At 40.8% G+C, this 15,375-nt stretch overlaps 1 protein-coding gene across 1 annotated transcript in view; it reads right to left on the reverse strand.

Annotated features, from left to right (window-relative positions):
- Positions 1-5,111: 5,111 nt before the first annotated feature.
- brinp2 (bone morphogenetic protein/retinoic acid inducible neural-specific 2) overlaps positions 5,112-15,375 on the reverse strand; it is a 129,579-nt gene continuing 119,315 nt past the window's right edge. The window contains exons 6-8 of the mRNA XM_031287857.2: positions 12,181-12,403; positions 8,306-8,612; positions 5,112-7,535 (exon numbers count right to left, since the gene is read on the reverse strand). Of these exons, the coding sequence (XP_031143717.1) occupies positions 6,714-7,535; positions 8,306-8,612; positions 12,181-12,403 (1,352 nt within the window). The 3' untranslated portion in view covers positions 5,112-6,713. The remainder of the gene's footprint in view (positions 7,536-8,305; positions 8,613-12,180; positions 12,404-15,375) is intronic.

The following is a 15,375-nucleotide window of genomic DNA, read 5'->3' on the forward strand; positions in this document are numbered from 1 at the left end:
GATTGACAGAAAACCTGACAAGTTACAAAACAATATGACCTTTTCAGCTCATCATTAACCTGAACATGGGAGACCCCTGAACTTGGGAGGCCCCTGGGCTTCAGCCCAGGTAAGCCCGTGCATTAAAGCGGCCTTGGGCCTCCCCCAGTCTGACTCTGGCTCCTCTTCAGTGCCGAGACGCGCCTCTTTGTGGCGATCTTTATATCTGACCACTTTTTTTTCACCTACAATAAACAAGAAAACTCATGCTTAACTTGATCACTATTGGTCTATATTAAGCAATAAAACATTCTTACCTCTGCTGGAGTGCGCTTCTCAACCCCCACACTATTAACAGAACTCGTAATTTGGATCCATGTTTTGTTTTTGTGGGCGCCTTTAATCCCACTCTTTAAACTCCCAAATAAAACAATTTTATTTCTTTCCACTTCCATAGGATAAGCACTTACAGATTAGGTTGGATGGATGGATGGATGGATGGATGGATGGATGGATGATGGATGGTCGGTCGGTCAGTCGGTCGGTCGGATGGATGGATGGATGGATGGATGGATGATGGATGGTCGGTCGGTCAGTCGGTCGGTCGGTCGGATGGATGGATGGATGGATGGATGGATGGATGGATGGATGGTTGCCCTGTTACTGGACAAGCCATGGATGTGGCGGATATTCTAAGAGAATTCTCTCATATAGTTCTATTTTTTATAATCTATTCTTATAACTAACTTATACTTTAGTTAGTTATATATATATATATATATATATACCTCTTATTATTTATTGACTAATAATATCGACTTGTATGAAAGAGCGGGGAGGGGCACACGTGGGAACCTAGAGGTTGTGGGGGGGGGGTTCCTGTGCATACTATAAAAAATAGAATCCTGCCGGCGCCACTGTGCAGGCTTATTAAAATTGGTTGGTTTTGTGTGGCATTAGGGATGGCTGTCATGTACCCATATTCTGCCGAAGTGCACGCACAGCTTGTGTGATGATGTGATTATTTGTAAGGAGGATTTGCATTGTGTTTAAGAAATCTGCTGTTTGTTTTGGTGATAGCTCTCACTCTCTCTGTGCTGTTGGCACATTGCATTGACTAGACTAATAGCATCTCATTTTGGTTTCAGAGCTGGAATTGTCTAGCTAATGTTTGTGGTACTATAGGAGAGGAGTAGAAGTAAGTTAGGCTTGTTGTTAGCTTTTTTTTCCTGATGAGGGAAGGTGGTTCATCCGTTACATTTAATAGTGAACACCCCGTTCACTATTAAATGTAACGGATGGAAAAGGTTTTTTATTTTCTCCAATTAATGTATTCACCTTCAATCTGTAGTGGACCTACCTTTGGTGTGATAATAATAGCATATGGTTATTTATGGGGGAGGGAGGGTCATGCATTTTCCCCCAGTCTCTCAAGGATAGTCAAGGAAGTGGCTAGGTTGGCTCAGTGGGTAGAGCAGACGCACCCATATTTAGAGGTTTATGCCTCGATGCAGAAGTCCAGGGTTCAACTCCAACCTGTGACGATTTCCTGCATGTCTTCCCCCTCTCTCTACCCTTTCTCACCTGTCCTGTCCATTAAAGGTGGAAAAGCCCAAAAAAATAATCTTAAAAAAAAAGGATAGTCAAGGGAAAACATTGTTTAGCTCCAGGTAAGGTCAAGGTCTCCAGGTAAGGTCAAGAAGAAAACAAAAAACAGCCCCAAAAAACGTTATCAAATATTAGTTTTCACTGATGAAATGACAAGACAAACAACCTCTAAAAAATATGCCATCATAGGGGTGTTGATATGATTTATTTGACCATGTTGTGTTTAATAGAAGGCAGGATGTTTGGAAATGTAATAATGTCAGGGATAACAAGCAATTTTTCACTGCAGTCGGTCTTTAAAATTCTGACAAAGAAAGAAGTGTGCTGCAGCACCAGTGAATTTGTAATGTGACCTTGTCTCTTCTTGGTTGGAGGTAATGAACGAGTTTGCCAAGTCAGTCTTGGAAAGACATATGAGGAATAAATTATTTTTGTACTTTTTTTTGCGCGCTTTCGTGTGAAACTGACGAGGTGTATAATACCTGAATTTCAGATTTGTCAGCCATGATGGTGCTCTTGATATAGTTATAATCAACCACCTTATATGAGAACAACTCAGTTTGCCTCTGCCTCTCTCAGTGAAGGGCAAACAAGCTCGAACTTTGCATTTCAATGTCCGCCTCCCGCTCACACTGTCTCCAAACATGAATAATTTCTCTGGATACGTTTGTAATAATGTTATTTGAAAGTAATTTCAAGCCCTCAAATCTACACTGTTATTGATGACTATGTCAAATGACCTACAGGTACACACACACACACACACACACACCCGCACGCACACACACACACACACACACACACACACACACACACACACACACACACACACACACACACACACACACACACACACACACACACACGTGCCAGTCGATTTCACCAATTCTACCTCATTAATTCAAACAGTCTGACTTCTTAAACATCATAAATCACTGCAAGACTAGCAGCCCAACCCCTCTCACCTTTTCTCTCCCTTCCACTTTCTCTCAACCTTATCTTCTCTCCATCTCTCCCTCTATGTCATCCATCCCCTTTTCAATCACTCTCTCATTTTCTCTCTTTTCCCCGCGCTTCTTTGGGAGGTCCAGAAAGTTTGTAGTGTGCAGTCTAAATAGCGTTCTGATGGATTGGCTGTCTTCCACAGGCCTGAAGATTAGCCCAAGGGCAAACCCACTCCTGTTTCCTGGGTGCCAGGCTGAAGATGAATAACTCTTTATTAACCCAATGCAGAGTGACTCCTTTCGCACCTCATTATGGGGTCGAAAAAACAAAAAAGCAAGCTGCTCAAGTTGGCCAATGTGGGCCCCTGTCTCTGTCACTCTTCCTGTCTCTCTCTCTCCGTCCCCCTCTTGCTTTCTCCAGTAGATAAACCAGCAGCCTGATGTAATGTGACAGTGTGCATTTGGTTCATGTTTGCTCCCTGACAACCCAGGAAATTGGCTTTTCATCTTACAAAAAACACTGCACTCCGTATATTAGAGGACATTCATCTTATTATGAAGGGCCGGGGGTAATTGGAAGTTTTTGCATCCATTTTATGGCAACGTACTGAGGCCCAGATTTACTCAGGCTTTTGCGGTGTTCTTTCAGTCACAGATGAGACGTATTCTTCCCCAGACTAATGCAACAAGCACACCTTTTATGGCAAGTGTTTGCACCTTATTGTAAATGAATTTAAGGGAGGACTGTGTGTGTAATAGAGTTTTTTTAATCTATTCTTTTGGGTTTTATTAAGGTCAGTTTTGCTTTGAAAGTTCTCTGCCTTTAAAAGACTGGACATACACACATACACTTTACACAAGAAATGTGAATTTTACTTACATTACATTTTACTTAAATAAATGTCAGTTGGTTAACACAGAGTTTGGCGTGCATCTCCCTCCTTTGTTTTGGCCTGTGAGCCGGTCATTACAATTAGGTACACTAAGGTTGCATCCGAAATCGCATACTATGCACTACACACTCAATATGTATTCTATAGTTCAATGTACTTTTGTGTAAATAAACAGTAATGTGTATCTTTTCGGATGCACTAAGCTGTCATTTTCAACGTCACTTCCTGAGAACGTCCTTGCCGTTGGAGACGTGTAACCATGGTAACTACTACCGACCTCCGCTCTAGCAGCATCACCAGATAATACTTAAATTACTGAAAAAGGAAAGCAACTAGAACGGTGACAAAATCACAGATTTTTATATGTAGAAATGTAAATTAAAGCATTTTTGACATTACAGTTGCCTTGGTTGCTTTCCGTTTGTCTGTTTTACGCGTTGTTGTTACTACCCCATTGCATTGTGGGATACTTATGCCGGCCCAGCGTAGTGTCCAGTGTTTGCTGGAAATACTGTAATATTTAGTATGCAATTCATGTACTATAGGTTTCATAATACGATTTTGGACATACTAAAAAAATCTCACATACTGTTTTAGCCTACTAAATAGCATGTTGGTATGGAATTTCGGACACTACCAGAACTATGTAATGCTAATGTAATACAGTCTAATACAACATTCCTGCAATAAATCCTACCTTCATGGAGGTTTTAATGTTCAGTTTTTAAGATAATTTTTTAGGCCTTTATTTGTATAGGACAGCTGAAGACATGAAAGGGGAGAGAGAGGGGGAATGACATGCAGCTAAGGGCTGCAGGGCGGAGCTGAACCTGCGGCCGCTGCGTCAAGGTGTAAATCTCTATATATGGGTGCCTGCTCTACCAGGTGAGCTACCCAGGCGTTATAATGTGCCGTTTTTTTATTGAAACTGTGTAAGAAAGTTGTTGATTTATTCTTTATGGTCTGTATAACACAATATAATTCAACAGCCTGTGAGCTGACTGCCTTGGTTTTAGCCCAACCCGGTCTCACGGCAGTACGTGAAATGGTAAACAGGCAAATGAGTTCAATCGGTACTGTCATGTTGATTTAGAAAAGTTAGTGATGTGCTAGGATAAGGGAACAATGTAAGTCTTGTCTTTTGATAAAATTAGTAGTTATATAATGATACTCAATTTCTACAGCCCTGAGAGCTGCACTGTAGCCTATTAGTCTGATTTAAATAATGTTGTTTTTTTTTTGTTTTGTTTTTTTAAATGAACAAATAAAAATATACACCTATGAATATAAACAAATAAAGTAATAATTAGCAATTAAAAAAGCATCTGATTGGGGGGGGTGTTAATTTAACTTGAATTTTATGTTTAATACACTGTGAAGTCACTTCATGCTAGAAACAATTCTTCCTGTTGATAAGACTTTTACAATGAGCATTTGGCTGCATTTCCCTCGAAATTCTAGTGTTGTATCAACACCATCTTCCCCCGCCACCTGCGCACATTTGCACTGCAGTAAATCTGGCTCTGTGTCTGGACTGGGTTCTCACATGGCGAGGACATTGGTAACATAATCTAAATATGACTTGTCAACAAATCAAACACACCCTGTTCTGTAATATATAGCAATAGGTTATTTTATAGTACACATGTTATAACAGTGAGAGTTGACAGCAAACAAAGAAAAAGGATCCCAAATAGATAAACCACTTTGTTTTTACTTAAGCAAGCTGAGCACAGGAGAACTGCTGAAAATGACATACAAGGTTTACTGACTTTCAGTGAGAAATTAGTGAAGTAAATGCAGAATAATATCAAGTATCATCGTGGTAAGTTTGCAGCTCTCAAAAGTACCTTCAGTGCCCTGCAGAAACCTTGTAACTCCAGTCGCTGTGGTAACTGGCAGCTGACATTGGACCCACATGTAAAGAAAACTGTTTCATTGACCTGAGACTAAACCAAACTAATTTTGTCTAATTGGAGATAGAAGGATTTTGCAGAACAATTACAGAATGCAAGTACTGGTGTGCACTGTGAATAGTGACTCAAAGTTTCACAACACCAAATCAAAACAAGTAGCTGCAGAAAGTGTGACTGGCATTTACATGGAAAAGCTACATTATCACGTATTCTGGAGAATGTGTCGGTTGTTCTGTCTTGGTAGAAATATTGAAATATAAAAAGCAATACAGCCTTCGCTGGAAAACCAAACACAGAAACTAAATGTGCTTCTTATCTTAACATTGACTCTCCATATAAGGCATGAGTTTGTTTTGTTATAAACATTTTTTTGGTCTTTGCACTCGGTTATCTAAAAAGCAATGTGCACTTGTCCACACCTGGGGTTAGATGGAGCGTTATTTACAGCGCTATATCCTCAGACCTTTTTGTTACCACATCAGAAGATTTTCAGCTCAAAAAAAAATAAAAAACTCAACATTGAAGATATTTCGCCATTCAGTTTGTGTTCACCTTCTTTTGGTATAGACACACCACCAAGGACAGAACATCACTAACAGGCTTCTCACTCGGATGTTAAGCATAGATACTTACAAGTTTTCAAATGCCAGATAAAATGGAAGGAAGGAAATAAAAAGAAATATTCAAAGACAGTTACAGTACATGGTTCAGGATTATCAAATTTTAAACTGTTAAGCATAACATAACAACTCATTCACCACATATATAATATCCAATTTTCCCTTCCCACAAGATTGTTCTGTAGCCAAAGAAAATAGGGTTAGAAAAGGGGAAATCTTCTCTTCCATTTACTCATTTTTGACGACCCCTTAAGAGTTCCTCTTTACATATTAAAATCGCTTTTATCTTTGCAAGACAGATGTCTTAGGTATACCTATTGACATCGGCTCTTTGAGGTTCCAAAATCACAAAGTTGTAAGATAGTCTCTTAACTTCATCCAGTCTCTTAACTTCATCCAGATTTGCCAAAAGCAGGGCAGTAATAGCAAAAGTAAGCCTCCAGGCTAGGACAATAGAGCCTCAGAAAGAGAGTCCAAGTATCAGCTGGTCTCCCAAAAGTCCACAACATGACTTCAATGTTCATCAAAGGGCTCTGGTAGCAATTTCTGATTAAAAAATGTAACACCAGTAATCCAGCCAAGAGTGACTGTAAGAAACACTCAGCAGTCAGCCTTTAGAGTTGGCTGTCCTAATTATCCAGATTTGTGTTCAAGAGGCTAACTTAGTAGGACCTCCCATGCTCAGTCTAGCAGCAACTGCTGCACTTTGTATGAGTAGCATCACTCCTGAACCTGACTTGTGTGCTAAGATAGCTAGCTGCACAGCATGGCCAGCTCAGGTTCAGGAGAAGCGTTGGGAAGCTTGGAGTTGAACATCTGCAGAGAGTCCTTGATGCGTGCCACCTCTCCGGCTGACAGCTTGAGCCGGTGGCGCAACAGACAAGAAAACAGGTCCAGCGGCTGTGGCGCTGGTGGAGACAGTCGGTTAATCCGGTCCCTCATCTCCAACAACATCAGAAAGGCAGCGTCCTGTGTACCCTGCGTGTAGGGGTAGTCCAGCTGGAGAATCAGATCCTTGATGCCCTCAGGATCGAAGTGCATGCTGTATCCAAACACTTTGAGCGTGTTGATCTTCATGTACCCCAGGTTGGACGTCTGGTCATCCAGGTCCAATGGTTCATAGAAGAGAGTTTCATTCGCTGTTGGATCATCCGTGAGTATGCGGCTTCGCAGGTAGATGTGCACTGTCTCAAAGAAGGACTTCCATTTGTTGCCCAGAGACAGTGTCCAGTTGTAACACTGTGCCGTGACGACGGCGTCCAGTCGAGTTCTCTCCCAGTCAGGGAAGTCAGGCTGGTTCACTGGCATGAACCAGCTCTCTGAGTGACTCCCCCCAAAAGGATTCACATAAATCGCAGGCACGGGCTCCAGTGTTGAATTCTTAGTCAAGCATATCTGGAAAGAAATGCCCATCAGCATGTGGATGAGATTGGACTTGTTTTTGTTACTCTTGAGCGTCAGCAACATTCTCTTCCTCCAGGCAGGATTGAACCAGCTTCCCAGGCGGACGTCGTTGCTGATGTAAATGGCGTGGACCTCGATTCTGCTGTCCAGTCGCTGGAGCAGGTACTTCACCTGAAGAGAGATTAAAGAACTGTGAGATCACATTCACTCAGGTAGACAGCTAACAGACAGATATTTTTATACCGGTTCTCAAATATACATATAATGTCCTATACATTTGTCTTCCTGTTTGTAATAAAGGCTTTGGGTTGTGTTAAGATTAAGGTTACTTTCTCAGATGTTACAAAGTTTTACAACTTTTTTCAATAACTGAGTAGTACTCTTCATGTAGAGTAAACTAACCATTATGTGTAAACTCTGTGGAGTGGCCTATCAATGTCACAGAAAAATACTGAAATCAACTTTTTAAAGCAATATTTTAATAGCAAGTTTTTCTGCCCAGCAATCAAAAGGGAGTTTCTCATAAAAATGCACAAAGAATCAGATCAATAGGAATCAATAATGGAATGTATTAAATCTGTTACTGTAAATATTTATATTGTTTTGCTACTACCTTTCTGAGAAGCTTCTATTCTCACACTGCTAAATTATACTGTCAAATTTAATTTTTGGTTTCTGTCAAAGATTGCAGCATTCACAGCACTGTAGCATCTAAATACAGTAGAAGTACAATACTAACATTTAGTTTGCCATTTGGTGATGTATTTTAATGCATTGTTATTACTATTGGAGGTACTGTATGTTTCTGTCTAGGCACAAATAAACCAGTACCAATGTGTTCTTTGACCTTATGCTCTTTAGGTTAATCAGAGGTGCTGTATTATTTGGTGCACAGATATTTGAGACTGAATGGAATACATATATGGGAAGCTTTGAGAAACCTCAGCATCAGGTATGTCCAGGTCAAAGTTCAGGTAGTGGTCCTGGGATGCAGCGATGCTTGGCCTGCAGGAACCCATTTGGAGGAGGTTGCCGTGGTGACAGGCTCCGCAGCGGGTTGCGTTGTCAGTGCCACAGGAGGAGCAGGAGGTGGAGGCGGTGCCCACAACACAGGGAATGACTCCCTGGCAGGTGGGCTGCTCCACAGGGCAGCTACAGCTCTTCACCTCCTCCGAGAAGGAGCCCAGCACTCCGTGCTCGTTGCAGTAGAGCAGAGACTGAGCCCTGTCCAACCAAAACCTAACAGGCCTGCAAAGGGGAGAAGAAAAAAAACATGAGTTGTGTATCCAGTACAGCATATTCCAACACAGAACACAGAGTAGTAACAGTTTAACTAGCCTCGCATTGCCAGACCTTCCTCCACAGCGCTGCGGAGGAGGGTCTGGCTAGCACATAGAGCATTCCATGATTGGGAGAAAAAACGTGCTCTGGTTTATTGGCATTTCTTTAAACCAATCACAATCGTCTCGGGTGGCGCTAAATAATAATGCAAAATAGCCTCGGGAAGGAACTTGTTTTGGTGGAACATGTGTACGTTCAAAGCTTGTTTTAGTCGTGCAACAGAAAACTCAGATTGGACAGATAGTCTAGCTAGCTGTCTGGATTTACCCTGCAGAGATCTGAGAAAAGATTAACCACAGTCCTCATAAATCGAGTTTCGACCGGATCTCCAACCAAAATGAGTGAAATCCGGCGGAATTTCCGTCGGCAACGGAGCACTCCCACTTCCGGGATTCAGTTATATTTGTAAACAGAGGAATGCCTGCACTTTGTCAATTGTACGACGTAATGTATGGCGCAGTTTTGTAGGGCTGCTGTTTTTATCTGGGGTGAGTGAAAACAATTGCCGTTGCTATTGACGGTAGCTTAGAAAAAAAACTTTGTGCAGGATGTCCCATGTCACGCTAGAGACGATTTTCTTTGACCAATCAGTTGTCTGCAGTGTTTTAATTCCACCTTCTAGTGTCGGATGAGCTCGCTTTGAACCTCCACTGAGGTGGTACCTAAAAAAGGAACCATTTGGTAGTTATGGGGTGGCACCCTTTCCCCATTTTACATTCCATCTGCTCCTTCTTTTCTCTCATCCAATCCGTGTTGGGTATGTTGACAGAGGCATAAACTGAGTTAAAAACTAAAGTTGGGGCCTAAACGAGGATTTCCCTAGACCACACTGCTGTTTACCCCATTTGCATCCCATTTTCCATAGGTGAAAATGTAATTCACAGTCTGCTCCAAATTACTAAAAAATTGGATTGTTTATCTGTTGCAATTTGACACCTTTTTTATTATAGAAGGGTTGGTATTTGGTATGACTGCAGCAAAGATGAAAAAGCCGACTTAAATAAATTACCATCCACTTTGGTGAGGTAACGACAAGTTCAGACTGAAAATTGGCTCTGCAGAGATTCTATCCCAAGGCTAAGTTCAGGAAAGCACACACAGCATTGCCCAAACGCTCCAGCAGTTCCTTACCCTCAGGCCTATGTAAATAGACAAAAATGAATGATGATAAAACAAATGGATTTTTGCAGAAGAAAATATGGAGCTTTTGCAGCTGAGCAGCCCCTGATAACTTGTTGTTGTTGGTACGAACTGGGTTAAGACGCCGAGGGACAGAGGTGAAACGGAGAGAAAGAGAGCGAGAGAGAGAGAGAGATAGTAAGGCAACACAAAGGGGACTGAGGGAGAGAAATAAAGACAGAAAGTGAGGTAGAGTGCGAGAAGGGGGGGGTGAAGTAATGGGTATAGAACGTAAGGACTGTCAGGGAAATTAAAGTCCTCTGTAAACAAGTGCAGAGCTGTCAGTCTGGGAGAGGACTTGATTACAGCATGCCACAATGCCACGTACCTAACCACACAAAGACTCTCACCATTGGTAACTAGACCCTTCATCTCTCTTACACTTTCCCTTTCTTTCTGTCTTAGTCTCCCTCCCGCTATCACATCTCTCTTCCATCTCCCACATTCTCTTACTTTCTTTCCTTACTCTGCGTCTTTATTTCTCCTGGTTTTTTTCTCTCTCTGGCCGTTCACATCTCTCTACTCAGCTTCCTTTCCCTCCCTTAACACATGCTTTTCACAAGCTTTTCTTCATTTTTCCCTTCGGCACGGCAACAAAACTGCCACGTAATGACAGCTGAGCGAAGCTTGTAGGGGTACTTTGCTCAGTCTCAGGGAGTCAGTTAGCCTGTCAAATTATTAGTAGATGGTGGTTTCAACAACAGTGGTGCTCTTTTATTTATCTGCTCAGCTGCAGTGACAGTGAGGTATGTTTCCCAAAACCTGCACGTTTGTGTATTAAAAAACCTTGCCCAGTATCCTTGGGAATTACATCAATATTGGATGATTCTGCACTGAGCTATGCCCCGTTTTCTGGTTGTGCATAAAATGGCCCCAAAACTTACAGAATGTGGTGATGTAAGATGGAAACCATGTGAAGCATAATGTTGAGAATGAGGAATAGATGAATTAACATGCCCAATAACAGGCTTATCAAACAAATTTTCTATTGGGATCAACGCAGCCGTCAACATTTTTCTGCATTTTCTGTCATTTTACTGTGCTCCCAAATTTCTTTGTGTGCTCATTAACTTGAATTAGGATTCAGCAACATGACATGACAATTAACTTTATTCTTTGTTGTTTTTTGATAATCACTAATAAATAAAACAATTTGTACTGGGGCAAGTAAAAATTGGTAAGTGAAAAAAAACATTAATGTAAAAACCTTTTTTAACCTTTTAAAAAAGTTTTGTGTAAACCAAAACTGAGAACGTAGAGTCTGATTAAATGTATTTACCAGCCAGAGCACTATGTCAACCTTAAAGCGTAACTCTCGCCAAAATGCAACCTAGGGTCTTTTTGTGAATATACCTGAGTCAAATTTTCATTTAAAAGCATAATTAGGACGGAATCGCCACTTTTAAGATTTACCGTATTCTCGTTTTCGGTCAAATGGCCTTTTGAATGGGAGTGCTAGGGGCACTACTATGATCGCATCAAAATAGCTATTTTTAAAACACTAAGAAGGCTCGCCACAACATGAAACTTTGCTCGAAGTATCACCAGGGTCTCTACACATGAACTCGAGCATTGAGAACACTGTTTGTGTACCCAGAGTTTACTAAAAAGAAAGGTTTTGAACAACTCACTTTAGCTGTTGGTTTTTCCGGTCGCCGCCATCTTGCCAGTCAAAATGTGTCAATCTCCGAATGCGAATGAACGGATTCCATAGGAGGAAATGTCATTCTTATATGAGGCTCCTTTTACAACTACAAGGTCAATATTGTTTTTCACTAACGACAAAACAACAAATTATCCATGCATTTATATGGAACTAAGCTTTAGGAGCTTTCCATCTTTACTCTCCTCCCTGTTACGTTGCATTCAGAGATTGACTATTTTTGACTGGCAAGATGGCGGCGACTGGTAGCTATCTACGTAGTGTTGCTACTACTCTGTCAAAAGGCCGAAGTTTTAAACAGTTAGACATATTTACTACTGTACAATCTGTTGACAGCAGAGGCAGCCCAAAGCTGAAATCCCAATGCCAGCAATCATGTTTGGATGGGAATCAGCTTAAATGAATGCAATTGTGTACCCCACTGGCATGTTTTCCACCTTTCTGTCCGTATACCTTTTAGGGTTTTGCTAAATTCAAAGCTGAGCTCTTTCCAGACAGATAGCTCTGCTGGTGTTGTTAGAGAGCCTACAGCTGTAATGAATCTACACAAACCAGCAGGCAAAACTCCCAGTAATCACAAATGATGTCTTCTTCTTTTGGTTTGGTTTCTGTCAATGTATCCCAGTGAGTTACCTCTCTCTGGGCAGACTGATGCGAGGATGTTTGGGGCAGCGTTTGCTCAGGGTGAAGAGTTTCCTGACAATCTTCTGGGCTTTGCTCAGGACCAGGGCAGTGTTGGACTCCAGCTGGGCGTAGCGCTTCTGGAGAGACAAATCAGCCGACCAGAACTTGGCGATCATGGACACGTTCAAAAACCGGTCAGTGGGCAAGCGCTTCAGGAGGGCTTTGAATTCATCTGCAGAGAGGAGGAACAGAATCAGAGAAAGGGAAGGTTGAAGACACAGAAAATAGATAAAAATGAAAGGCTCTCAAGTCATTTACATGTTATCAATATGCTTTTTGAGCACTGCAAACCTATTCACCATTGTCTACTTTATCCCCAGTGGCATGCAGAGATGAGTGAGTAAATGGGGGAGTTTCATGTGTCATTTGAATACAAAAAAGCTATTATGTTCTAATGAATTGCCAATCCAAAGTAAACACCTGTGCTTCAATCTGCAGTAATACTCATTCAACTCACCATTAGAAGCTCATCGTATTCATCACAGTAGTCATTGTCATTTAGAAACACTAGTTATCTTACGATTTACTGTATGGTATCACATACAGATGGGCATTTTCACTGACATCATAATTCTTTCTTTAAAAGCATCACATGCTGAATAGACCAAGCATGCAGTAAAATGGTGAGAGGTTCTATGTGCTCCACTCTAAAAATGCAAATGCACAAAAAACGGCTGGTATAATGGTATAATTCACAGCAAATTCTGCAGCTGTTGCAGCAAGATTGTGTCAAAACCAAACAAAGCAAAAAACAAGGTTGTCATTTTACACAAACCTAACATCACCTCTGCCCCCTCCAATAATATGTCAGTCAAACAAATCTGAATCAATGTTATATAGCCCTAGATGGCAGGTTCCACAGGTTAGACCCATACAAAATGAATATGTTATAGAGGAACACACTTTCATTAGACCTGCCTGCCCACATCTTTCAAACTAGATGCCCTCACTCAGTACGTTTACATGCACACCAATATTCCACTATTATTCAGAATATGACAATATTCTGAATTTGATACGGGTCATGTAAACAGCATATTCCGGTTGTATATTCCGAATAAGGCCTTTTTCCGAATATAACATTTTCCGATTAAGACGTGCGATATTCTTGTATTATTCGGGTTTTAGAGGCATTGTTTGGACTATCCAATTGCGTACAGTCATTTGAACTATGCCCGTTGATCACGCCTCTTGTGCAGAGAAAATACAGAGCAGACTCCCCAGACTAATGTTCAATCCTAAAAGATTGAGCTTGTTCTGGTGATAGCCAGACTAGGTTTTTACTGCAGGCTTATGGTCAGCTCTGTGCATTGCTATGGTTGCTGTACACAAACCAACCAGCCAACAGTTTGCAAGGCTGGAGACCTGACAAGAAAGAGAAACAGAGCTACTTTTAAACATTATCAAAGACTTGGATATCAACAGGTTTTTGGATATGTGCAAACTTCGCTACACCAACATTTTCAAGAAGCTGGTTGAAGGAATGAAAGATGGACGCTGTGTTCGCATGGTCTAACAAGTCCGCCGCCGCTGGTAAACTTAGAAAAAATCCTGTTTTGCACGGCTACATGTAAACAGGAATATTAGTGGAATACTCACTTTAATTAGCCATGTAAACAGCTTAGTCGGAATATCGTCTTTTTCGGAATTAGGGTGAAAACCGGAATATTATGTGCATGTAAACTTAGTCGTGTGATGCAGGTTTCTTTTAAAGGTGCAGTAGGTAAGACTTATAAAACTAACTTTCTGTCATATTTACTGAAACTGACCCTATGTTCCAGTAGAACTACATGAAGCAGGTCATTTAAAATAAAATCCAGCTCCTCTGGCACCACCTACAGCCTGTAGTGCGGTCTGCAAAAGTCCACAGCTCCCTGTTCAGATGCACCAATCAGGGCCAAGGGGGGTGTCTAACTGCGTGTCAATCACTGCTCAGGCACACACATCCATTCTCACTTGTGGGGGGAGGGGCTTAGGAGACAGTTTTGGGCTTTAGCGGAAAGGGGGGAGAGACTGAGAAGTTGTTGATGTTACAAAAAATTTGGCTAAGTCCTGGATCTTCATAATCCTACATACAGCATACTTTAACCCATTCTGAGAAACACCTACATTGTACTCCATGGTTTTCCAAGAAACCAAGAATTTTGATACTATACCATGATACAATTGAGACTTTTTATTTGTTGCCATTTAACCCTATAAGGCCCATAGTTGCAAAATGACACACATCACTTTTAGCTGTCCTAAAAAAGAGCTGTAAATGTTTTTTTTAAAGTATGCATTAACATAATCAAAGGGTCAATGGGTCCTATTAATTATCCTTGCAATGCCATTGGCTGGTATATGTGTTTATATGTCCGGCCATGAACTCACACAACCTGCAAACTGTCCTTCAAGCTCATCTCTCTGTTTTATTGAACTGGATTTGTCAAGATTTTAAGTAAGTAAAATGCCTTTATCATTTTGTCTGTGATTATTACAATGTTTAGAAAATGTAACCATTCAGTTATTGTGGAATACATTCATCAAATTTGTCACTGGCTGAACATTTCTTATCAGTAACCAATACAGATTTTTCTGGTCCGGATATCACCAACTATGCTGTTTCCGTCCAGACAATACTGGGGTAGTTCCAAAAGTTTGTTTCAGAAGACATGACTAATTTTTTTAGTTTTGTAAATACAATTCATCCAGTTTTTTCATCAATAAATGATTTATTAAAAAATATGACTGTGTGATTATTACTTATGATATATACTGTTATGGGGCTAAATAGGCAATCAACCATGCAAATGAGCCCTTAGTTGTTCTGTATTTGTCCAGACAATGTCAGATAATACAAAAATACTGCTAGGGCCAACATTGCAGGATTACATTTCCCTAAAAATGTACTAAAAGGCATCAGAACATTTCTACATACTCTGAAAGGCAAAACATATCCTATTTTGGGGCTTTAAAGGGTTAATACCACATAGTTGTGTATAAGGTGCCTTTATTTTTATGTAGGTAACCTTTAGCTTTTATTACAAGTGAAAGTTTTAAATGTAAGAGTCCTGAACTATAATTTAAGAAAATGTGCCTGGTTTTACTGACTTCGTGCTGTTCTAAATTTTTTCTAAATGGTCTGTTCAAAAACTTTAGAAA

This window comes from Sander lucioperca, chromosome 9, assembly GCF_008315115.2.
Source record: "Sander lucioperca isolate FBNREF2018 chromosome 9, SLUC_FBN_1.2, whole genome shotgun sequence".
NCBI lineage: Eukaryota > Metazoa > Chordata > Actinopteri > Perciformes > Percidae > Sander > Sander lucioperca.